Below are 24,401 nucleotides of genomic sequence, written 5' to 3'. Positions count from 1 at the left end.
ATCCCTGGCAAAGCTGATAATGACACGTAATGATGCGGCTTTATTTAATGCATCATTCACTGTACTAGCCATCTCAGGGGGTTTGTATGAGAGATGGCTTGGCTATTTCAGGGCAGCAGAAATGATGCCAAAGAGAAAGCAGATCTGCACAATCATGTCTTTTGTTCCTGGCAGATGCACAGTCTGGATGTTGTCGTAGGTGAACGCTTAACTCTAGACCAATAGATGTAGTATATTACTGGGGTGAAGAAAAAGTAGAAAATGTGTCTTCCCCCAACGTGTTCAGTCTTCCTAAAACAATGTAAACGTTAAGTTTTCTGACCGTTCTGTTCATGAGCAAAGCTCAAAAAGTGTCTGAACAAAAAATTTATTTTCCCTAAAAGGGACAGTCTCAACTCAACGCTGAAAAAGTAATAGAATCATTGATCTGAATGCAGAATTTGGGAAGGTAGCTGCTCCATCATTACGTCATATCTTAAACATGTAGACAGTTCTCAGTTGGAGATGATGCCGATTCCTGCACCAAGCAAAGAGGTGTTTTGGACCAAGAATGGTGGAAGGAGCAAAGATAAGGCTAACAAATAATTTACCGGCAGGAACTGGAAACCAGCATTTCTAGCCTTGTCTTCTGAAGCTTCCCAACAATCGCAGGATGCCTGAATCTGCAGTTGTTTTCTAAGATGGAACAGGAAAACCCTGCCCCTTTCTGACACTGCAAGGAGCAGCCGCCTCTCTGGCAGGCCCAGTATATGGTGCCTGCAAGCCCGGGGCAGGCAGTGCAAGTGTTTCTGGTGAAGGGTAGTAGTGAAGTAGTGAAGGCAGTAGCTGTGCTGTTTCCTTGTAATGGGCCTTATGCCCTAGCTCGGGGCCAGAGGAACTCCCATCTGTTAGGCTAAAAGTTTGTTAACTTCTGGCACCAGATTGACAGGATGGTGGGTGATTAACTAAAAATATCAGATCCAGATAGATTGCTCCCCTGAACCCGGCTCTGTGACAACCATCCCCTCAGTGGCCTGTTTAGGTGAGGGAGAGAGGAGGCAATACTGGAGACATTTGTGACATTGGGTTACTGCTATTTTGGAGCCTGGCACGCGCACAGCAGCTCACTGCACACTGATGTCAGGGCTCTGAGTTTAAACTTCGTGTGAGCTGACCTTTGCACCCTAGCATAGGCCTTTAAAATCTGCGTAGAAGGTAGCACTGCTCAGTCAAAGCTGGATGCTTAGGAGATGCATGTAAAATCTTCCTCCGACCCTTTTACCAGACCAGCAGGCAAACCAAGGCCTGCAGTTGGACTCTCTGGGCTGTACCACCTCAACTGGTATATCTGCTGGTGTAAATTATTTCCTGGTTGCTGTACATGAGGGTGCCTTGTAGCACCAAATACCAGGTGTGCTGATGGAGCACATCTTGCAGAAAGCGCTGCTGTCTGGTGATACGATGAGCCTGTTCTACTGAATCTTATCTTTCGTTTAAACAACGTTTCCAGTGTTTGTGGCTACAAGGGAAACGTTACAAGTGTGAGTTGTTGTCTTCCTGAGGGCTTAGATGGCTATTGTTTTGGGCTAGGGGGAGTGTGCGTTACAGTGCCCTTCCTGGTTACGCTAGCTCCGCGCTGTTATGTCTATTACATAGGTTGCAGGAAGGTTTAAAGCTCAGTGGCCCAGTGTCATGCAGTGGCATGGTTCCTAGCAGGAAAAGCGCCTCGACCACATAGCACTTTGGAGTTAAATGAGCTGTTGTGGATTCGGTAGTGTGGATACTGGTGAGTAGAAACCTCCTGGACTGAGTCTTCCACTGAATTGACTGTAGTATCAAGTCATATTTATAGCAATACCATGTATTCCTGTATCTTTAAGCAATATGAAAAGAAAGACCTCTTTATTGGTATATGGATTTCCAAAGAGTTACAATGCTTTAATCGCATCTTTTCCAAAATGAATATTGTGGCATAAAAATTCTGTATGTGCTAGGCATTAATTCCTGGATGGTTAAATAGTAGATAAAATTGGAGCTTGCGTTGTTTTCTAGCACGATCTATCAGAAGGTTGAAGGAACCAGGATGTCATTATGTGTGTGTGTGTGTGTGTGTGTATACATATATGTACATATATATAAAACAAGTTTTATCCTTTCCGCTTTGTGCTTACATGTGTAATGTGACAGCATTAGTATAGCTAATTTAAAAGGGCTGTCGTGATTACCACTTAATGAGTTTGTCTGATTTGTGCAAGTTTATTGGTTTAATGTTGTGTTTGCTTAGTGTAACTTTTATATAAAAATAACAGACTAAACTATCTTTAAAATAATAAACTAAACTATCTTTAGTGATGGGACATGCACCATCTTCTCCAGACTAGAAAAGCATGTGAAAACTCGGAGCAAAGCATTGCAGGTGATATAAAGATGAAAAGACTTTTGCAGCATTGATAATACACTCCAGCCTTCTGCAAGGGTTTGACCTCTGTTTCTTAAAGATATCACAAAGCCCCATATACCCCAGTCTTGTCATACCTGGAGGGTACTGCAAAATCCACAGCTTTGTGTGAGGATTTGCTTGTTTGTTTTTTTTCTTCCGGTGGTGGGGGGTTTTTCGTTTTTTTAGATAATCACTTTTCGTGAACTGTGCGGCGCCAAATGTGTGTTTGAGCAGTTACTGTGCCACAAGAAAATTGAGGTCCTTCTTGAAGCTTTGCATCAGAAGGTAGTGCTTGGTGAAGCATCAGCCCTTTCCATCATTATATCATTAAGCAGACGATTTCTCATCCCTTAGATATCATACTTCCTGTTGTCACATCCCAGAATATTTTTTTTCTGTTTCTACAACAGCACTGTACTTGTTTACTTATTTCTAGATGGTAATCCACTTTAGTTCCCAGCCATTACACACATTACTACTACCTGAAATGGGTATTTCCAATTTTGTATTGGTGGATTAGACTTCTCCTTCCTAAACATAGTTTGCCCTTAATCTTGCAGAATTTCATCTTGTTGAATCATTCTTTCCATTTGTCAGACTCATTTTGAATTCTCTTCTTGTCTTCCGAGTATTTGACACTCTTCCCAGGCTGATTCATCTGCATGTTTTAACACTGTATGCTCTATTCTGCTAAACAAATTATTAATGCAGGCGTGCTAAGAAGATATCCCTGATTCCACAAAGGAATTGTTCCCAAGTTTGTCAATGGACTACTTTGAATGCAAACACTGAAAAGGGTGTGTTTCTAGCTTCCAGTGAATTTTATCCTGACATTTCCCTGCTTGCTTAAGAAGGAACCACGTGGCATATCACTAAAATCCTATTACAGCCAAGTTTAACACATCTGTGCTTTTTCCTCTTGCCTGCTAGCTCTGTTATTCCAAGACAGAAAGGAAATAGATTGATTTGAAACAACTTGCTCTTGATTGTGTGTCATGTTGGCATGAGCAGCCTTTCAGTTTATAGACTGAAAATATTTACAAAATGATTATTTGACCTTTTGTTCCATTGCTTTTCTGGTCTTTTAGGTTTAGCTTGCCAGTGTAAAATTCTCTGCTCCTCTGGGAAGTAGGGTATTCAGGATGATGCCAGAGATTTTTCAATGACGGTTTGTCAGTTGCTTCAATGAGTTTCCTAAGGATATTGCAAGTGCTGTCTACTTGAGTACACGTAAACTTTATCCTATTCTTTCCCTACTGTGGCCTACACCCTTCTTAAAATGAATACGGGGTCTCAGCTAAGCAAGAGGTGAAGATGACATGACATATCCAGTCTTTGCAATCTGCTCTCTTGCTAAAAACAAAAATTCTTGCTGGTGTTCGTAACTGGGGCTGTGTAAACAAAGAAAGAGATGGTTTGCCAAATCAAAGATGTGGTATGAACCGAGTTGCTTGGAATTGTAATGGCAGAGCATGGTGACAAGCAGCAGCAGTGTCACAGGCTGCATTTGGGGGTACATCTAATGTTGGGTTAATACACAAAGGAGCTTAGGAGGCCTTCAGGAAATGGCTATGGGCTAGCTGAGGAACAGCTGCACACGATCCTGCAGAAGCTCTCCAGTTACCCTCCGAAAGTTTGCAGACAACTCCGACCCAGTAAAGCGTTTTTGTAGTGGTGCACAACTTGCTCTCACGGGGTCATGCGATTTCCTCACGACTTCTTCAGTGTCTCAACCTAAACATACTGATCCAGTGTAAACTTGTTCTGATTATTCAAATATCAACCCAGGGAGGAAAAAAAAATCTTTTTTTTTTTTTTTTTTACTTTGTACCTGCAAGTATCATGTTGGCCCCGATATCATGTGTCCTTCTGCAGCTGGCATAAATTCAGCATAAAAACATGAAGCTAACCTAAACCCTACTGCATGCACTAGATGATGTCAGAAACATGACAGTGTGTAATGTTGTATTAGCATTAAATCTCTATTGCTATGTGATCTGATAATGCACAATTCTGCTGCTAATGAGCCTTAATTGCCTCATACGGTGGCAAACTGCAGGGACAGAGGCAGTGAATTCTCCAGATCCTAGCAAAGGGGATGTGGTGGGTTCCTGACTCAGCTGCCTTTCTTCTGAGCCACAGCCACTAGCCTAGTCCCAAGTAACAAATGCACACCAACTACAAGTGGCAGGTCTGCAACTTCAGTGATGAGCTACAGATCCATGTGTTAGCGTAAGCTACCTCAGGGACTAGTTGACTGCTGCTGCAGAGCTATAGTCAATAGGATGCTAATTATTATGTTTGGCTGGGAAAGACAGGTGTGAGGAACTGCGTCTAAGCGATTCTAGTATAAGCCAGCTGCAACTAGGTAGGTGAAGCAGTGAGAATCAATTTGAACTGTAGTAGAGTAACCCTCAGTCAGGCTCTCTAACTCTAACTGACTGCCGAATAACACAGGCCTGTGGCAGTAACTTTCTCACTGAATTAGAGTCTACTGAGTTCATCTTAGTGCAAAATGTGTGCTACAGCTAGATATATTTATAGCTGGTGGATAAGGACTCTTAGCATGACACTAACATCTATTTGGTTAGGAGCCACTTGACAGGTTTAGCTTTCCTGAAAAGCGTGTACAAAGAAAAATGGAGTAACCCAGGGAAAAATTTATTTCTAAATGTCTGTTATTCTTTTCTTTCTACCTCAATTTTCATTTTCCTTCTCCAAAGATTTTGAAAAAAGCATTTGGGGCTTAAAGGTGAAATTCTCCCTGTTTAGTTTTATGCCATCTTTCTGACACTTGTAAAAAGTAGCTCTAGAGCCTTTGTTGCTGCTACCTCTCAGAGAGCTACACTTGATCGATCGGTAACAGAAATGTGTTTATTCACAGAGCTTTGGAAAAAAGGGACAGAGAACAGACAAATAAGCGAATGGGGAAGAAGAAAGTAAAGAAAGGTCGGAGGAGAGCAAAATGGGGAAACACAGTGAAAGCAGTAATGAATATGCTCACTGGTAGGAGAATAGGATGCTAACAAACATTTCTGCTTCTGTTCACAGAACCATTGCGGAAGCTGGCCGTGTGCCAAGTATGTCTTTGGTTATGTGGCTTAAACAAGCAGCTTCCCTTGGGATCTGAGGGGCAGTAATTTCTGCAGATGGTCTTCAACAGCTGAAGGTAGTCTCTCTGAATGGGAGTCCCTCTTTTTTTCCTCTCTCCTCCCTTTTTTTCTGTTCCCTCCTTCCCCCTGGTTTATAGCTGTCTGTAGGGTGAAACCATATACCCAGAGCATCCTCCAGAAAGTTATTCCAAAGGTATACTACCAGTTGGTGAAGAACCACTTCCTTTCAGGTGGTTTGACCCTGCATCTTACCAGCTTCTTGTGACGACTTCTAATTCTTGTACTGAAAGAGTCAGTGAACAGTAAATCCTCATCCACTGTCTTTATGCCTTTCCTGACTTTGTAGATCACCAAATCTGTCCCCACTCCTCATTCAGGAAGGATATGCATTCATGGCCTTCTGCTTTAAGTAAACAGTAACAATGGCACAGCCCAGCCAGCAGTGGTCAAGAATTGCGCAACCCAAATATCCCCTCTGATTTGCCTTCTAGTTCCCATGAGCAAGTGAACAAGCTAGGATTTCATTCTGGCTTTTCACTTAGTCTCCCACCGCCTTGTCCCCTTTTTGCTTTCAAATAGTCATGTAGGGTAGAGTATATATACAGGCCTCTAGTAAGGAAGCAATAGTCAGCCTTGAGCCTATTACAGAAGACAGGACATCTTAATTTCAGATAGCCAAATGTATATTCCCTTGCCATTTAACCGATGTTTGATTGTGTAGATTAAGACTGTGAACTACTTTATGGACTAGTGTCATCAGAGGTTAGGCGGCCTTGTCAAATAGTAACGACAGTATTTCACCAGTAACCTTGATGAATTAACTAGACGGCTTTCAGCCTGCTTGTGTGGAGAAATGTAGGTGTTCTGCACGTTTACTAGATTAGCCAGCAGCTAGAGTGATGAAAAGTCCCATGTGGTCAAAAAATGGCCTGCAAACTGCAAAGGGAGAAATATTCCTTCATGTTAACACAGAACATGGAGAAACTGGGTGGAAACAGATCTGTCTGTTAACGGCCCTTGCGTGGAAACCCCATGTGAGTAAAAAAGTGCTAGATCTTCATGTGGTAACACCTCTGGGTGGCATGGAAACCTTTCAACAAGTGATCGTTGCCTCCTGGATCCCCTCCTGACTTTTGCTTCCCTGCTCCCAATGGTCTGAAAATGGATGAAGAAAGAGGAGGTTACTGGCTTGCAGTAACAAAGACAATGCTTTTAGGCTGCAGTTTCACGCTGCTAAAAATGAACTAACAGCTGTTTCTTAATAGGGTGCTGCTGCTCCTTCCTCTCTTCTCTGTGCCAGCACTTGTTTTGATCCCACTGCAAGCTGATTTTCAGGGAGTCAAAGCAACAAATCTGCTTGCTGCCTTTTTCAGAGCTAGTTTTCACTTGTTTACCTCTGTGAACTGGCTCTCTCTCCAGTCAGAAGAGATGCAGTGTTGGCAGGATCAGGACTGCCTGCCTGTTCCGGTGTTACCTGTTAGAACGGTGTAGCTCGTTGTGAAATCACTGCTGTTACATTTTAGATGGCACACCGGAACGTATCTTTCTCATCAGGTAAGGGTTATGATCCACGTGGATTATCACAAGCGTTGTCTTTTATTGCCAAAATTCTTTCTTCTGCTACACATTCTCCTATGTGTGAATCATCTTTCCTTTTCTCACAGAGCCAGATGTCACACAAAACGCAAGTATATATCTTTGTAATCAAAGAGAAAAGCTAGTGATACTGCTAGCTGTCCATGCTATATACCTCTAGCTACACATCTTTGTCACCATTAACTCTGCATATAGCAGAAATAACACTCCCAGTTTTGGTATGCTGCATACCGTTGCAGTTTGAGGAACAGAAAGGGGAGAGAGGTGCTCATATAATGCTATGAGGTTGGAGGCATCCCGTGCAGCATTATTCCAAGAAAACTGATTTCACGTCAATGACTAAGCTTGAAAAACAGAAGGCCATCCCCATAGAACTGCTTACTAACAGACACACAATGTAACAGCGATAGCATCTTACAGTCTGTTACAGGAATAAGTGGAAGGCAGGACTCAAAACCGCATGGGATTTCAGGCGACATTTCAGGAGAATATTAGCAAAAGAATCATACTGTCCTCTGGCCAACTTGACATAACTATAATTGTAAGCTAACTTGCATGTGTTAAGCCAAGGGATGCAGCAGTGCACGAACCTGGCAGTGAAAAGCATAGAACTGCATCCTCAGTCTGTATTAGAAAATTATTGGATATATGTTCAAGTTCCTGGTATCCTCTGCATTTGTAATACCCTTTGGGACAATCTGTTGCTTTTACTGCAATCATCTCGAAACCAAGCTGAGACAGCACTCTGCACCGTTATGTAAAACAGAAATTAAACGCAACTCTTTACTATTATGTACTTGATTCCAAATAGGAAAACAAATAGATCAGGTGCTGTTTGTGTAATTTTTTCCTCTCTTATTCCTTGCTCTTCAGGGGCAAGAGAGAAATGTCTCTTCCCGCAAGACTCAGCTCGTTCTTGCGCCTGCCTGGAATACAAGTGCAATGCAATTCTTCAACTGTTAGGCATTATACAAAATTACGAGCATGAAGGTTGCGTTTAGCACATCACCTGAGCCTTAGTTACAGTCTCGTGCTCCGTAACATCACGAGAACACAGGTTCGTTTGTGCTTTTGCTGCATTCTCAAAATGGCTTCCAGATGAAGTAGCTCGATTCAGTTTTTATATTCCAGAGTACGTATTAGCACCATTGCCCATTTTCTTCACATACCAGCAGCTTCAGTGTACACGTAGCTGTTAGCTAGCCTAGGCTCGACGTCTCCAGTAGCCAAGCTGCAGTCTTGCCCTCCCTGCATGGGGAGGGGGCTCTGGGGAAGGCTGGGTTACAGAGGGAGCGATAGCAAGGGGGCTGCGGCCTAGGCTGCCCCCAGGCCTCCTCCGCAGGCGGGAAAACGCCACCAGCCTCTTGCACCGATGAAGTGCGGGGAGCGCCGGGGCCGGGCCCGACGGCACCCCACAGGCCTGCCGGGAGCCCGAAGCAGCGGCCAGGCTACGGCAGCGAGCTAGGGCCCCCGGCTCAGTTAGAGGGCTGCAAGCGGGCGGGCTCGGGCCGAGGGCAGCGCCTGGCGGCAGCCCCGCGGCCGGACCGCGCCCCCTCCCGCACTGACCTAGATTCTCCGGGGGGAACGGGCGGGGCAGCCGCCTCCGCCAATCGCCGCGCCGCGCCGGCGTCACGTGGCGCGCCGATGACGTGCCGGGCCGCCTCCATTTTGCGGCGCAGCTGTGGGGCGAGCCGGCAGTCGGGAGTGAGCCGTCGCAGAGGGAGGAGAGGGCCGCCCGCTCGCCCAGCACCGACTTCACCGCGCGCCCGCCCGCCCGGCTCGGCCCGCACCGAGACCGCCGCAGCCCAGGTTCGTGACGGGCCGCTGGGCCCCGCGCTGCGCTGCGCGGCCCAGCCCGGGCACCTTCCTGTGCGGTGCTGCGGGCGAGCGGCGTCGCGGGGAGCGGGGTCGGGAGAGTCCTCGGCCGATTGCTCGCTGGTGCGTGGAGCACCCCGGCTCTGCGGCGTGCCAGCCTTTGCCCGACTCGCCTGGACGGCGGTTGGTGTTACCGGCTGCTCGTGTTTAAGTAGTGTCCCCCCCTAGGAGTAGGCGCCACTGGCATCGCTGTTGGGCGCGGCTCGGGCCGCCATTTTGTAGCAGAGCGATGGCGGTCGCTTTTCTTCCCTGGTTGTTCCAGGATGGCGCGCATGCGCAGACGGCTGCCAGCGGCAGGCTGGGCGGAGCTAAGCGGCTGCGTGTGAGGGGCGGGGTTGCGGCCATAGCGCCCGCTTCCCATTGGCGCAGAGTAGGGCGGGCACCACCTGGCCCGTTCCTATTGGGCCGGGGAAGGGGGAGTGCGAAGCGAGGCGGGGCCGCGGGCCTGCAGCGGACTGCGGCAGGGAGCGCGGCTGCGCGGGGCGGGGGCGTGCTGAGTCACCGGGCCGGGGGCAGGCGGCCGGCCGCGGGGCTCACGGGCTCGGCGCCGTGTCTCCCGCAGCGAGCTCCGCGCCCACGACCATGAGCGGCTGCCGCGTCTTCATCGGGAGGCTGAACCCAGCCGCCAGGGAGAAGGATGTGGAGAGGTTCTTCAAGGGATACGGCCGCATCCGGGACATCGATCTGAAGAGGGGGTTTGGGTTTGTGGTGAGTGCGCCTCTCTGCAGGGCCCGGGGCCCCCTCTCCGCTAGTGGTCACTTGGCATTTGATGTAGGAGAAACTGCGTCTTAAAAGAACACTCTTAACGTTCTCAGATTAGACTGGGGTGTAGCAAACGAGTTCTGCAATCTCTTGCTGTTTATGTGTCAGTATTTTGAAGATCCAGCTTTTTGCTGTGGTGGTGTTGCAGGAATTTGAGGATCCGAGGGATGCAGATGATGCTGTCTATGAACTGGATGGAAAAGAGCTTTGCAGTGAGAGGTAAGCTATCCTATGTGTTGCCGAAAAATGACTTTTCTATTTTTGTATGTTTAAATTGCATTTTGTTATCAGTGCTGTTAAAACTGCACTGTAGCTATATTTCTAAATGACTGTTAGGGAATTTTAAAAGACATGTATAGATGCATAGTTTCGTGTCTCTTTTTTCCTCCCCAGGGTTACAATTGAGCATGCAAGGGCACGCTCTAGGGGTGGTAGAGGCAGAGGAAGGTACTCTGACCGTTTTAGTAGCCGACGTCCACGTAGTGACAGGAGGTATGTATAACAGAACTGATGCAGGGAAAAAAATGCTTTCATCTGATTCAGGAACTTGAATGAGATGCTAAAAGGCGTTATTTTCCTTTTTTTATCCAGTCATGTGATGTGACAGTAAAATAGGATAGTGAGAATTACAAAGCTTCTTAGATATGCTAGCCTCTTTTATCCTTTTGGAGTTCTTCCCCTAGCTAAACCAGTGTAAAGGAAACTATCTTTACTGCAGTGTATTTTTTTTTTTTTTTCAATCCCCCAAATTACTTAATGCCTGTCCAACATTACTGACGGTATTACATAGTTGATCTGTAATGTTAATATCAGTTATTGGTACAATTTCCGTTGACACTGAAATGTAGTTAGCTTTACTTACTAATGAAAGTCGCAATTGTTTATTTCTGAACAGAAATGCCCCACCTGTAAGAACAGAAAATCGCCTCATAGTAGAAAATTTATCTTCCCGAGTCAGCTGGCAGGTTTGTTAACACACGATTAACTATTTTGACTTCATTTAATGGGTATGTAATGTAATAATTTTGTAAATTATTAATTAAAATTAAAATTTAATTTATTAAAATGTTTATGTAATGTAATTTTAAATAATGTAATTTAAATATTTTAAATGAAAACTAGTTAAAATTAATTTATAATAATAAATGTATATATTTGCAGAAATATATTTATTTATTTCTTGTTTTTTTAAAATCAATTTTAACCACATATTAAACCCTTTATTTGCCAGCCTATCTGTGTCGTTGGCCTTATGACGAGGAGTGCCTGTGGGTTATCCTAATCGTTCTGTCTTGGTCACTCTTGGTTGGGCCTGGTTGACTTTCCAGTCAGCTCCTACAATGTCAGTTGGCCACCTCTAGATCTGTGTTTGCCGGTCTAGACGTAATCGATGCACTCCTTAAAGTGCCACATTGCAGCGATCCCAGAGCGTTAACGAGATCTGATTCCTAAGTTGAGAGCTGTTCCTCCTGTAACGCTTCCGAATAAGAGATCCTGGTCGAAAAGAATTGAAAGATACGAAATTAGGTGGTCGTTGGAATCCTGATCGCAGTAAAGTGGTCCTTGGTAACTTCAAGCATAGAAAATGTCTGGATCCGTCAATAGTCTCCTAATAGGGAGGGCAGTGCGATTAATGGCTTCCATCGACTGGGTAGTGTTCGTCAAGTGGGTGGCGAAGAGCCAGTCGGGCATATATCATGACGGTATCTCCGATCGCTTAATGCAGTTTGCTGCTTGGCTAGCCTAGGGAAATGTTAATAAAGGTAAAGTAAACTATATTTTTAATGACATATGGGGCACAAAATAATTGGTGTTATGTAAATGTAATTCTGTATGCATATAAACCTTGTAATGTAAATGAAGACTGACATAGTACAAAAATGTATGGGTAGTATTTTGCACTCAGTCCAGTATATATATCTATATACACATACAAATGTATTTTTTATATATTAGTTATAATCTTTGTAGACTAATATTTTTCCTTAATGTTAAATGAGACTTTATTAGCATTTTGCTTAAAGCATTATGCTTTTTTTCATTTATTTCGTGCCCTGATAGAGTTAATTCAATTTTGATAGAATACAAGTATGGCAATTGCCATGTTTGTAATTTATCTAACATCTTCCCTTTCAGTAGTCATAATTTTATTTAGCTTTTTAAAATTTTTATATACTTAAATATTAATTTCACTTCTTTGCATAACGTAACTGGTCTTGTGTTAGGATCTCAAAGACTTCATGAGGCAAGCTGGGGAAGTAACCTTTGCAGATGCACACAGACCTAAGCTAAATGAAGGGTAAGCATCTAAAATCGTGTCTCAAAAGCTGTAGAGTAATATTTTTATATATTACATAAATATTTTAAGAATCTGTCTTTTTTTTTTAAGTTCTGAGCAGGTACTGTTGGCTTAATTTAGCTACCTTCTGAAAGTGCATTCTCTGACTGTTGTGGAAAGAAATGCTGGAATTCATGGTTGAGTTCATGACGTGGGATGACTGTACCAAGCGGTGTGGTGTGGGTGGTGGTGATCTTTTTGTTTTTCTTTCTCTGGGTCTGTTTCGCCTGTCATCAAAAATGTTATTTGTAACAGTAAGCTACTTCTTTCTTTAATTTCTCTAGGGTGGTTGAATTCGCCTCTTACAGTGATTTAAAGAATGCTATTGAAAAGCTTTCTGGTAAAGAAATTAATGGAAGGAAAATCAAACTAATTGAAGGCAGCAAAAGACACAGGTATGTATTTCTTATCTGTGGAAAAAATACTAAAATCTTTACAAAAGAAAGCTTTGAAGTCGGTGACCAGACAGAGCAACCTGGAGACCAGTGAATTGTCTGGTTATTGTAGTGGCCTATGATGTTTCATTGCTAACAGCGATGCTCCTTGTTTTCTCAGTAGGTCCAGAAGCAGGTCACGATCACGTAGCAGAAGTTCATCCAGGTCTCGTAGCCGTTCCCGTTCCCGAAGCCGCAAGTCTTACAGCAGGTCAAGGAGTAGGAGCCGTAGCAAGTCTCGATCAGTTAGTAGATCTCCAATGCCAGAGAAGAGCCAGAAACGTGGCTCTTCCAGTAGGTCTAAATCCCCAGCATCTGTGGATCGGCAGAGGTCTAGATCGAGGTCCAGATCTGTTGATAGTGGCAACTGAACTATAAGTAACTTGCCCTGGGGGCCCTTTTTTAAACCATACTTGCTAAAACTTGTGGTAAGTATGTGACTTTCTGTGGGGAAGGGTTTGGACAGGGAGGGGGGAGGGGGGAATTTGTAGATGTGGACCATGGGGAGGGAGGGTTATTGACTAATTGTATTAAATGTTTTTTGATAACCCTTTTCTTGCTCACATTTTTGTGAATGTCTGAAGTGTATAGTTTGTGTATATTGGCAGAGCTCTTTATAACTAAAGCAGACAAATTTTTTTTTTTTGTACTCAAAAAAAAGTTACCTGAACACTTAGTTCCCGGTATATTCAACTGTGAATAGCAATTCAGAATATTAGTTTAATATCTCAAATTAAACTAATAGCTTTAGGCATCTAAGAGCTCTACATGTGCTGTACATAAAGCTTTATTTCAGAGGGTATTTTTTTTGTGCTTTTGAACCATTGTTTCAGTTATAGGTCAGCAGATTAAGTGCTGGTCAATATTGGTAATAAAACTTTATTTTGAAAGCTTTTCATTTAACGACTTGCACTACACTAAGAAAACGCCCATTTCACTGCCCTGTGGTAATAGTATTCTATAAAGCACCCTACTTCTCGATACTTTAGAATTAAATATCTCAAATAAAATACAAAGAAACCTGTCTCTGAGTCTGGTGTATTCTTTCTGTTAATAAGGCATTTGTGGCTGTGCCTCATGTAGTTAGGCAGTGGTAAAACATTTCTTAAAGATAGAGTTGTGGTAAAGCTGTTGAGTATTCTGGTCGTGCGGTGGAGGGGAAAGACTTTCTTTGCTGTAAATGCATTTTACAAAAAATTGAATTTTATTGTCTGTAGAAAACCAAGCAGTCTTAAAGTTGGCTCTTTGCTAAAGCTGCCTTGGTTAGACTATTTCAACATAGTCAAAGAATAGCTGTCCTTAGATGTCTATCTTAATGGGCATCTATATTCTGAAAAAAGGAATGTGATAATAAGGGGAACGTTCCTATGAACAACGTTCGTAGTAGAAAGGGGAAAGGCTGAATCATTTATGCTTTAATCTTACAGGCTTGTTCTCTAAGCAGTAACTAAAGATTAATGTAGTTGTCATGTTTTACTAGTGTGCCTGTGCTTACAAACCAGCATTGTGCTTTCTGATGACTGTTCCTTCTTGAGTTCTGTGCTCACCTTTATTCTTCCCTCCAACTTCAACGTGGAGTCGCTGCTTGTAATGGTACTAGCATTTCCTGAGCATCAGTTGCTGTTCTCTACTGTTTTCCAGATATTTAAACCCAGAACACAGGTGGTAAGCATTTAGAGCTGTGTCCAGACAGTCCAGGTAGTATGTGAATTCCAAGGAATAAAGTTATCTTTGTTCTGTTCCCAGGCTTAACAGGGCAAGTATGAACACCCTTTCCAAGTGTAGCAAATCTGAAAAGTGAGCATCATGGAAGACTTTCCTCCAAGTGTTCACTGCTTCTATTGTATTATCATGGGAATGTTTTCTGTTCCAGCAATGACTGTTCTGAATCCTGTTTTTAAAACAACAACTCACTGGCAGCCTGAATAGATTTTTGCATGGATGAGCTAGCTGCATTGATGAGCCAGCTGCTTAAGGTCTGCTTAAGGTCCGAGTGGGCTGTAATCCTAAAACACATTGCTAGGCTTTGCATTGCTGAGGGTTGTTTGCATTGCCTTGTCAAAAATGATTTTTCTGGACGATACTGTGATACCTATGTTTGTGCCTCAGGTTACAGCAGTTAACGACAGCAGCTTTATTAAAGTGTGGGTTCTCAGTACAGTCCTGTTTATTCTTTAAGCTGTATTACTTTAGGTTACAATGCATACTTAGCACATTTACAGTTCTAATGCCAATCCTCCAACATCCTCCACTACAGTCATCTCTGTGCTGTGATGTGAACAGCAAGATGATGTCCTGAAAATAGACTGTAGTTAGTTGACTGGCTCCTATAAAGCAAGGCATGTTCAGGGCTCACATGCAGCTTGCTGGGCCCAAATTCTGCACGCTCTGCACATTACATGGCTATGTTGTGAGTTTTTGTGGTGTCTGCTGCGTAGACACAAATGGTATACCGGATGCTACTTGGGTTCTTGGAAAAGGGGGATGGCCAGCAGTCCATGGGATATTGGTCTCAGTTTGTGGATTCTACATTGAGAAAGTTTCACACCTCATTTTTGATCTCTACAGGGATGTCTTTGGGAATGGTCTCCAACGTTTGCCAGTAAGACAATTATAAGGAAGTGAACTTCAGAAAAGGAATTGATGATGGAAATGATTTTTCCTGTGGGCAAAGGTGGGGGCAGTCATTTGGGAACGTGTCAGAGAGGGTAGTCACTAAACTATCCCAAAAGAAAAGGAGTACCTGTAGGTTGTCATGGATGACTTTCCTTTCCACAGGTGAGCCTGGAAGTCTCCCTCATGGGGATGGTGGGAAGAGGCTTAATCTGTGAAACAAGGTCTTTGGGGAAATAACGTAGTGAGGATGGGGATAGTTCTATGGGAGTTCCCTTCCTCTAGTTTAAAAATGAGCATATAGTACAAGTTTTACACAAAACTCTGAGAGACCTGTAAACCTTCTGCAGAAGGTAGAGCTTGAGGGGTTTGTTGCACCATCTTTCTATACTGTTTTCCTGGTTTCCTGCTATTTCTGCAGGGTCTTGATACTGGTTTTATCTCTTGGGCGATATCTGTGTCTTGGGTGATAGCTGTGCAGGCCACTTTTGCTGCATCTACAGAAGGAAAAAAAACATGATGAGAGTGCACAATTCTGAACCTAGGTTATGGAAAGCTTGTAAAAAGAACTTGAAGTCTTATGCAAATACTTCAGCCATTTCGTTTCCTGTCATTTCATGAATCTGCCTGGAAAGCTGCCCTTTTGCAGCAGGCTGATGAGCCTCCTCTGTGACTGTTCCCAACATCATCTGCTTTGCACTGAAGATATGCCTAAGGATCAAAACTGAGTGTGTTTTTTATATGTAGTAGCAAGTGCCTGTGATCATTCATCTATAGTTGTAAAATATGACAAAATGCTGTTATAGCAGCCCACGGTGCTGCTCAGCTGCTTCTCTGTATCCTGAGTGACTGGAGATGGCAGCTAGAGGCAGGGCTAAGGCAGCTGGCCGAGGATCTGATTCAGCAGTTCATTCTCCAACCATCTTCAGAGACTCAGCTGTACTTTGATGTTATGAACCTGTTGAAGCTGGAGAAGAGTTTACCTAATGTCTGTAGTGATACTTTATATATATATAAAAAAATATATATATAATGTATGTATTTAAATAAAATGTATTTTTAATTAAGTTGAATTTGTTTACATACTTTCTAGCAGAAGAGCTAAACACTTCCTTCTAGCTGTAGTACTTTGCGGAAGTTCTGTTTGTTTCTTCCTCCTTCCACCCTCAAAAGTGACACCCTCAGTGAATCCTTTTCAGCTAGCACTGAAGCCAGAATTTGTTGCATCGAAGTATCTAATGTTCTCCTGTAGTTTTAGACAGGTATATGACTATGCTCTGCATACGTTCAGTGCAAATTACAGCTTTTCAGGGATGCTTGCTGTGGTTCAAGCACAGGAGTCTGAAAACTTGTGAGCACTGATAGCATAGATAATGTATTGCATTACGAAACACTGCTGATGTAAGAAGTCAATTTCTAATGTCTTCAGTTACCTCTGATTTTTGCTTGTGACTTGTTTAGCCTCTGTATATTGTGTATGATACCTTTGAGTTAAAGGGCAACTGCATTCTGCCCCTAGAAAGCCATGGTTCATCACTAATTGTTTATAAGCATGTATGGTTGGGAATGGAAAACTTTGGAAATACAAGAACAAGAGTGCACTTGCCGTTTGGTTTTGTTATTCTATCATGGATCCTGAAGAGCAGGATGAGCAGAAGGCCCTCTCCAAGCTGGAATATCAAGTAGAGAAGTGGGAAAAAGTATAGGGGACCAATGATTTCTGGGGCAAAGGTGACCTTAAGTATAGTAGAGCAAAGTTGTACATTCTGGCAGCCAGTTTCCATGCACACTGTCCGTCTGCATCTGGAGGAGAAAGAGGTAAAGCCAGACATGTATTAAAGATTTGATCCATTTCTAAGCAACTTAAAATTAACACTGCCCACCTTGCTGTTGCAATACCTCATGCATTTGCCTGTGCTAAAAGCTGCTTTATCAAGAAGCAATATTGGGAACCCAATAAAGGAGATTCATTTTGTGCTCCCTTCCTAATGTGTAGAGGCAGATAGCACTATAAAGGTGGACTTCCCGCTTAACAGTGTTTTAGAGGCCTTGTGTCATGTTCCTCTGGGATCTGCAGCTTCAGGGAAGGAACCTGATTCTGAGGTAAAAAGAGGAGTCTAAGATGTGATGACAAAAAGCGAATAAAAGGTAGTGGAGGCTAGGGGACATATCTGGATTAGGCAGGACGAGAAAGGGAAGGAGTGGGTTTTATATGCGAGGTTTGAGGTTTCCGTTTTGAATTGCTAGGGCTTCAGCTGAATGCACTGACTGGTTTGATGTCATTATCAATAGAGGAACAGCTGTGTCACTTGAGGTTCAGTCTCTGTTGGCATCCCAAATTCTTTTGTCCATTGCTCTTTGTTTGGTACTGTTCATTCTCCTCTTTCTCCTACTTCATTGCTAAAAACAGAGGCTGGTAATGTGCACTTTGTGGGTCATTAGTGACCTTAAGTCAAAGTCATCCTCAGCTTTTCCAGTGAGCCTGTGCAATGGACTTCCACCCCTCTTGTGGTGATCAGGTATGCGCTTCAGAGGACTAGTTCCTCCTGTTCCACCACACTCATTGCTGAGCCAAGCAAGGATCAGAGGCTGAATTCATTTCTCCCCACTTGTGGTGTAAGGGTATTGCAGCTTGCAGTGTATCTGCTCATACTTACGGAGCCAATTCTGGGAGACTACAGTCAGTGTTCGTGTTATGAAAGTACCTCCACGCTGCAACCAATTTATTCACCATTGCTCTGTACACCAGAGCTCCCATTAGTCTGTATTTCTTCTGGCAATAGAACAAGGGAAGGAGGGAGTGGAAGAACGTACCGATCGTTAAGCTTGAAGACTGCAGAGAGAACATAGCCCAGCAGGAATCCAATAAAAGGCATCAAAGCAGAAGATCCCAGAAGCGCTGGTGAGAAGGTGTCCGTGATACTGCTTCCAACGTTGACCGCAGACAGAATGATTATTGCAACAGGTGATAGTAGAAGCACAGCCACGCCTGTCTAAAATGAAAGTATTCAAGACACAGACAAGACAAAAATCCTCATCAAAATGTGTCTCAATTGTTGGAAGCAGCTGTGCACAGTCCTATCTTTCACATACGTAAGCATATAGTGAGAGATCCACAGTTGTGCATAGGTGCCTTTCATGGCCTTAAATGTTACCAAATAATCAAGAGACTTACCAATGCTGTTAGATGTTTCAGCTTCCTTAGCGATCTTGAGGTATTACTAGAAAGACCTTAAATAAGGACCTTTCTGGCACGTGTGCAAAATGACTGACCAGTATTTTTTGATGTTTTGTCCACCAGCCACTTGTTTCTCAGGCGGCATGACTGTATGTTGCTCTGCCCAGGTCCCTCTGTTGGTCGAGTATGACATATCTTTCACCCAAAGTAGCTGGGGAGAAAACCATGCTACTCACAAGTAAAACCTGCCTACAGCAGGTATACAATGCGGTAGCTTTGTTTTCACATCATCTCACTGGGGCCTGGTGATTCAGCAGATGAAGTCCCCGGAGAATTTTGGGAGGCAGAATACGTAACTCATGCCTCCCCACTTTGGAGTCTAATTTAGACGGAGTTCTCAGGTGTTTATTATAGCAACTGTACTCTCTCCTTCTCTTCTAGAGAAGAGAAATAGGAAGATGGTGTTAGCAGAAAAGAAAAAGAGCCATGGGTCAGCTGGGCCAGTGTAGGTTGCCTTCTAACTCCAGATTTTTAATGCTTCTTTTAGAAATCTGGTCATCACTCCCTTGTGCTTAGTAAAAGAACCTATGAAGAGGTATGGTCCTCCTACATTTGCTCAAGCCTGACGCCTGGGTTCCCGTGCTTCTTGGAGTTCGGCTACTCCTAATACCGTTTCATCAGGTGTGTGGGTACTGTTACCTAAAGCTTTGTCCCATTTTGGATGAGATGGAGCCTTAGTGAAAGAAGCTATGAAAAACAGATTTGCGAAGCTGTTAGCAGCTCTCTGGCTACAGCTGTTGAAGCCACTGGGTTAGGCAATGTTTACCTGGTTGTCCAGATTTCCCTTTTGCTGTTTAAATGCTTGATGTACAAAGAGGGTAGGGAGATGATTGCAAGCTTAAACAGGTGCTTAGTAATCTAGTGGATCTGGCTGCATGGGTATCTCCTTGCTCTAAGCAGAAGCTTTGTAGCTTGCCTTTTGCCCAGTGCTAGAGCTCTGAGAACAGTAGGAAGATTTTTTTGTGTATCTTGGGCCTGCTTGATTAACAGTCTTTAGTGCTGCATGTAGCAATAGAAAATACAAAGTTAAAACTGAAGCCAACAGAAGAGAGCAAAGTAGGAGGCTGCCTACAAAATGCTCTCTGTTTGGCAGGGGTTGAAGACCTAAGTTGCTAAATTGCCAAATCCTGTTTAAAAACTAAAGTGGTGATGAGTGCTCTACTCAGCCCTCTCATTGGTTTGGTGCATGCCTTAAAGAAGTTAATTTCTCTGTACCTCTAGTTTTGTAAGCTTCCTTCAGGCCCTCGGCTGAAAGGTGACTAGCTCAGGATACCACTTACCTTGACGACCAAGCTGGTGTACTGTGGCTTCTTCTCATTCAAGATGATGCCAATGGCACAGGGGATTAGCATTAGGACCAGGGAGATGATTATTCCTTTGTATGGCACCTTGCCCTCCAGATCACCGTCATATAGTCCTCCCGAATAAAGGTACAGAAGCAGAGGCATTAGTCCAATTGCCAGGACCGTTGAGCATGTGGTCATTACAATGCTGAGGGGAAGAAAGAACCTTTCAGTAAAATAACAATAACATCTTTGGTAGAATATGCTCATTTTCTTACTAATCTGGGCACACTATTTTAATCTAAAACTTTACCTTGCTCTTTCCAGCCTGTCTTTGAGCTTTCCTCAACACTACTATCAGCTTGTAGAAGGACTTAATGCAAATAGAGAGGGGAAGAAAAGTTCTATTTTAAACTCAGAAAGGACTTTTGTTACAGGTACAGCTCATATTTCAGAAATTCAGAAGTCCCAAAATTATGCTCAATATTTTTCCCTGGATATCACTAGCATTTGCTGGAGTGAAGGCTGCTTCTAGTTCTACATTTCTCACGGATGCAGCTTCTTCAGACGATGCTTTCAGTTTACATGCAAAGGCAGTCGGTCTCCAGTGTACCAATAACTGGCATGATGGAGAAGTGAGGCGACGTTAGGCATGTGTACTACTATACGGAGGTGGAAAAAGTGCTCCAGTACCCATTTCGTCAGGGGTGACTTACATTGTATGCTTCATAGGAAGGTGTGAATTCCATTGTATTGTAAAATAGGGAGAAATTGATTTGTGGACTAATGTGTGCTTTAAAAATATTCTAGACTTCATATTTCGGCCTTTGTTCAGCTTCTTGGGGATTGCTAATGTTGATTAAGCTCGCTTCTGAACTGATCATACAACTATACTGGCCTGGGCAATTTACATGTGCTCAATTTTCCTTACCTGAGGTTCATATCGCCTTTTAGTGCCAGGCTGAAGATGTTTGAGAGGTTTCCACCTGGACAGCAGCCGCAGGTGAGGATGGCCAGGGATTCTATAGTACCTAGCTGGAAGAGCTTGCCCAAAACAAACGCTGTCAAGGGCATTACACCATACTGAGCCATTACAGCAATTGCCACCCCTTTGGGTTTCCTGAGGTGAGTTGTGATCTTGGTTATCTCCATCGTACACCCCAAAGATACCATGACGATGAAGAGGACCACAATAAGGATCCCATTCAGGGCTTTGTCTGTGGCCTGCTGGCCAAATGCAGATGGCGGTGCAGTGCTGATCGAGGAGGTGCTCTGCGTGTGACCTGGGCTCCAAAGCTCTGGGCTCTCAAAGGCTCCCTTGGTCTTATTCATCCTGCCAAAGAGTATAGAGGTCCCTTCTTCCATAAGCAGCTGGCAAGGTGAGAAAGGAATTGATTCAGAAATTTGAATAACATCCAGTAAATCCAAGCAAAATTTGAGCTCTTTTTCTGCCAGTGGTCTGCACCTTCTCTCCTTCAGGCCGCGACTCTTATCATTTAGCAGCTGTTGAAGCTGCAGCCTGTTTTGAGAGATTGTGTTGATTATAATCTCGGCTTCTTGAAAACTTCTTGCTTCTCCTTACGTACAGAATCACGACAGACTATCTCTACTACTCACAAAGACAATCAATTAACACGTCACAAAGCCCAGTTTCCATTTCTATTTCATAACAATGAAATGTGAGCGCCATTCACTTAAGTAATACACTGTGTAGCTTGCCTCTACTTCCACTCTGGTCTCCCACCTCTTCAGTGTCTGTTCTCACAGTGTGTGAACGAGGGCAGAGCTGGTGAAAATGAGAGGGAGGCTCATTTAAAATCAATAGAGAGAGACGTTTCATACAAAGCCAAATGAACCAGAAGAACTCTTGGCCGTGAAATATCTCCAAGGTCAATGCTTAAAGATGTGATGCATCTAGGGTACTTCATTTTTAACAAGGCTTATAAAACCTCGTAAATCACTTAACAGGAAGGCTAGGAAGAAACTACCTCCACGGACAAGTGGTTTCTCTGGTAAACTGTTAGGGGCTTTCATGCCTTTTTTCTGATGCTATTTCTTCTTGTCAGAGCCAGGACATGGACAGAGACATACACTGTTTGACATTGTCTAGTATTTTTTTCGCTTGCATGAGAATAAATTATCTAAGCTTCACCAATGTTCAAAACGTTATTCCTGCCTTAGTATCAAGAGGAGGTTCTGTGCAGGAGGAGCCCCTGACCAGCTCCTGCAGCGCAAAGCAATGCTCGCTGCCTAGTGTGCACAGTGTGGGTGCACAGGCTGCATGGTGCAGCCTGAGGTACCTTGCACCATGATCCAGTGAGCAGCACTGGCATGGCCCAGGCTTTCCAAGCAAGGTCAAGCAGGCAGTTTTAGCCCCACTCTTTTGCACCAAATTGGTACTTGCCCTCTGCTTTCAGTGCAAGGCTTCATGTCATGGTGAGGGTGCAGCTCTTTGGTGAGCAAGGAAATAGGAGAGGGGCAGCTGGCACAGAGGCAGGAAGAGGGACTAAAGTGGTAGCTATCAAAGATTGTTCATCCAACTGCTACAGAAGCCAAAGGGATCCCTTCTGCTCCCTCCCCCCCTACTTCCCATCACCTGGCTGTGCAGCAGGACAAGCTTCACTGCATGTGCCACACTAGGAAATGGCTCGCTGCCTGCCCCATCTGCAGGTGCTGTGCTCCCTGACCCCTCTACAGGTTTTGCCTTCATTTAGAGAGCAATTTGACTGGAGCCCACCACCAGGATCGGACATGGGGCCCTACAGAAACACACAAACCCAGACACATTAAACCAGAGTGAAGTGAATACTGTTACCTTAAATGCCTGCGAATACGACTTCAGGGGGCTTTGGTGAGATTACTTGCTGCTCCATCCACTCCTGGCTGAACTTGGTGAGCAGTAACACTCTTCAGTCCTTCTGATTCAAGAAAATCTTTTTCCCTTGGCAAAATCTTGTCCTTTGCTTGCAGAACAAAATGCCCATGTCTAAAGGAGTCTTTCACATAGTGAAATTCTCAGAGTATGTGTTGTTGTAGGACTGCTGTCTTTTTCTCTCTGGCACAGAATTAGGGAAGGATTTGAACTGGGGGAGGGGGAGAGAGTTGCTGCAGTGTGGCCAAACTTTAATCCTTTACTAAAGATCATTATAATTCTGTTCTACTTGTATCAGTAATGTATTCATCATTTCTATTCATCTCAGAGCTCAGTGGGCAGCAACCTTTCCAACCCAGTTGCTCTGGAAAAGTCACTGGAGGCATGCAGGACTGTCAGAGCTTTTCTTCCTGGTCCTCACATGCTCTAATTTTGTTCGGGAACTTTTTCTTCTAGGCTGGGTGCCACGCAGGAAAAGCAGCAACAGCAGCTCTTGAGCCCAGCACGGGCATCCTCAATCAGACTGGGATGGAGCAGTGCTGGGAGCCCTGTGGGAGAGAGGCAAAAGCAGCAGGACAGAACCACACCAAGAATTCCCCATTTCTCTCCATGCTTGTGCCTGCCAGCTTCTCATGTGCCCTTTAAACGGTACACCACTTGTTTGGCCCGCGCCGCCTGTGCTGGGGAGATGCGCCCTCCCCCTAACATGCAGGTGGTTCTTTGAGGCTTCTGTGGCCACTGTGAGGCAAATAGTAATGTATAACCTCCTTTCTGGAGTCCTGGCTAAGCAAGTGGGAAGAGGTGCCCTAAAGCACAGGAAGTGTTTTATTTTTCCTTAGGCAAGTGCAAGATTTCTAGGCACAAATAAATGCTATTGGAGTAGCGCATGGGCAAGGCCCGTAAGAGTTGGTAGGAAATGCGTGAGCAAAGTCTGCAGCAATTCCTTCTGTATTTTTCTTGCTCCCTTCCGTTTTATTGCCAAAGATCCTCAGACTTTCCAAGGAAATGTTTGTTACCACTGTGTTTGACTGGGTCTTTTAACTGTACACTGAATTTTATCAGAAGATGCAAGAAGGGTCGAGTCAAACAATTAATTTGCTTATGAAATGTGTCTGCCTTTACAGCCCACAGAATTCCCCTGGCAAAGTCAGTGCAGTTCAGGATTTTAAAATGGCAGTATTGTAATTCTCTCCTCCTTTGTCTTTGCAGGAGTGTAGAAGAATGTTTCAACTATCCTGATGATTTAAAAAAAAACAAAAACAAAAAACCTACTAGTTTTATGCTCCTCAAAAGTTGCCGCTGGCTCCCAGTAGTTGAAAAAGGAAATGCCAGAGGAACCAAGAGAGAGACTCACTAGGAGAAGCGGAATAAATTATGATCCCTGTTTCGCCCTGACTCATGAGGGGGATGTCCAGTCATTTTACATAGGTGCTGGAGTTGGGTGTCTGTGTTCAGATGTGGCCAGATAACTACAGCTCATTTCCGAAACAGCTGCTCGTGGAGGCCGGAGCTAGGTCGTGCCAAGCAGCGTGGCTGGAGAAGGTGCAAGCTCCGGTGCCTGGGGCCGCCTGGGTGGCTATCTGCAGGCACCTTGCCCCACGGGGACAGTCGCGGTGCGCAGGGGTGGCAGTCCAGGGAGCAGGTGCCACACCCCGCCTGGGCCACCGCTCCGTACCTCTTCGCCGGGGAAGCAGGACAGCTCTTCTGGGCAGACCCGAGGACACCCAGCTAGCTTCGTCCTGAGGCAATACAGGCTTTTTCCTTACTTTGATCACTTCCTGCACTCAGTCTTTAAAAGATAAGTTCCCAACTGTTCTCTAAACGTTCTCCTTTTTTTTTTCTTATAGTTCACATATGC

At 44.2% G+C, this 24,401-nt stretch overlaps 2 protein-coding genes across 4 annotated transcripts; one reads left to right on the top strand and one right to left on the bottom strand.

Moving 5' to 3' along the window:
* Positions 1–4,246: 4,246 nt before the first annotated feature.
* Positions 4,247–13,561, top strand: SRSF5 (serine and arginine rich splicing factor 5). 2 transcript variants are annotated; one of them, XM_068946159.1, is made up of 8 exons: positions 4,247–8,937; positions 9,566–9,711; positions 9,914–9,984; positions 10,159–10,257; positions 10,661–10,730; positions 11,991–12,064; positions 12,388–12,498; positions 12,662–13,561. In XM_068946159.1, the coding sequence occupies exons 2-8, from the start codon at positions 9,586–9,588 to the stop codon at positions 12,906–12,908; spliced, it is 798 nt and encodes a 265-aa protein (XP_068802260.1). In that variant the 5' UTR covers positions 4,247–8,937; positions 9,566–9,585; the 3' UTR covers positions 12,909–13,561. The 2 variants fall into 2 exon arrangements, with proteins under 2 accessions (XP_068802260.1, XP_068802259.1); XM_068946158.1 differs by having other exon boundaries at positions 12,659–13,561.
* Positions 13,362–22,770, bottom strand: SLC10A1 (solute carrier family 10 member 1). 2 transcript variants are annotated; one of them, XM_068946157.1, is made up of 6 exons: positions 22,487–22,770; positions 20,603–21,190; positions 19,669–19,879; positions 17,965–18,143; positions 16,757–16,953; positions 13,362–15,647 (listed from the first exon to the last, which is right to left on the bottom strand). In XM_068946157.1, the coding sequence occupies exons 2-6, from the start codon at positions 21,034–21,036 to the stop codon at positions 15,463–15,465; spliced, it is 1,206 nt and encodes a 401-aa protein (XP_068802258.1). In that variant the 5' UTR covers positions 21,037–21,190; positions 22,487–22,770; the 3' UTR covers positions 13,362–15,462. The 2 variants fall into 2 exon arrangements, with proteins under 2 accessions (XP_068802258.1, XP_068802257.1); XM_068946156.1 differs by having other exon boundaries at positions 20,603–21,042.
* Between the last annotated feature and the right edge of the window lie 1,631 nt (positions 22,771–24,401).

This window comes from Struthio camelus, chromosome 5 (genome assembly GCF_040807025.1).
Source record: "Struthio camelus isolate bStrCam1 chromosome 5, bStrCam1.hap1, whole genome shotgun sequence".
Taxonomy (NCBI): domain Eukaryota; kingdom Metazoa; phylum Chordata; class Aves; order Struthioniformes; family Struthionidae; genus Struthio; species Struthio camelus.
The sequence above is the reverse complement of the archived record's forward strand: the minus strand, read 5'-3'. Positions and strand labels throughout refer to the sequence as shown.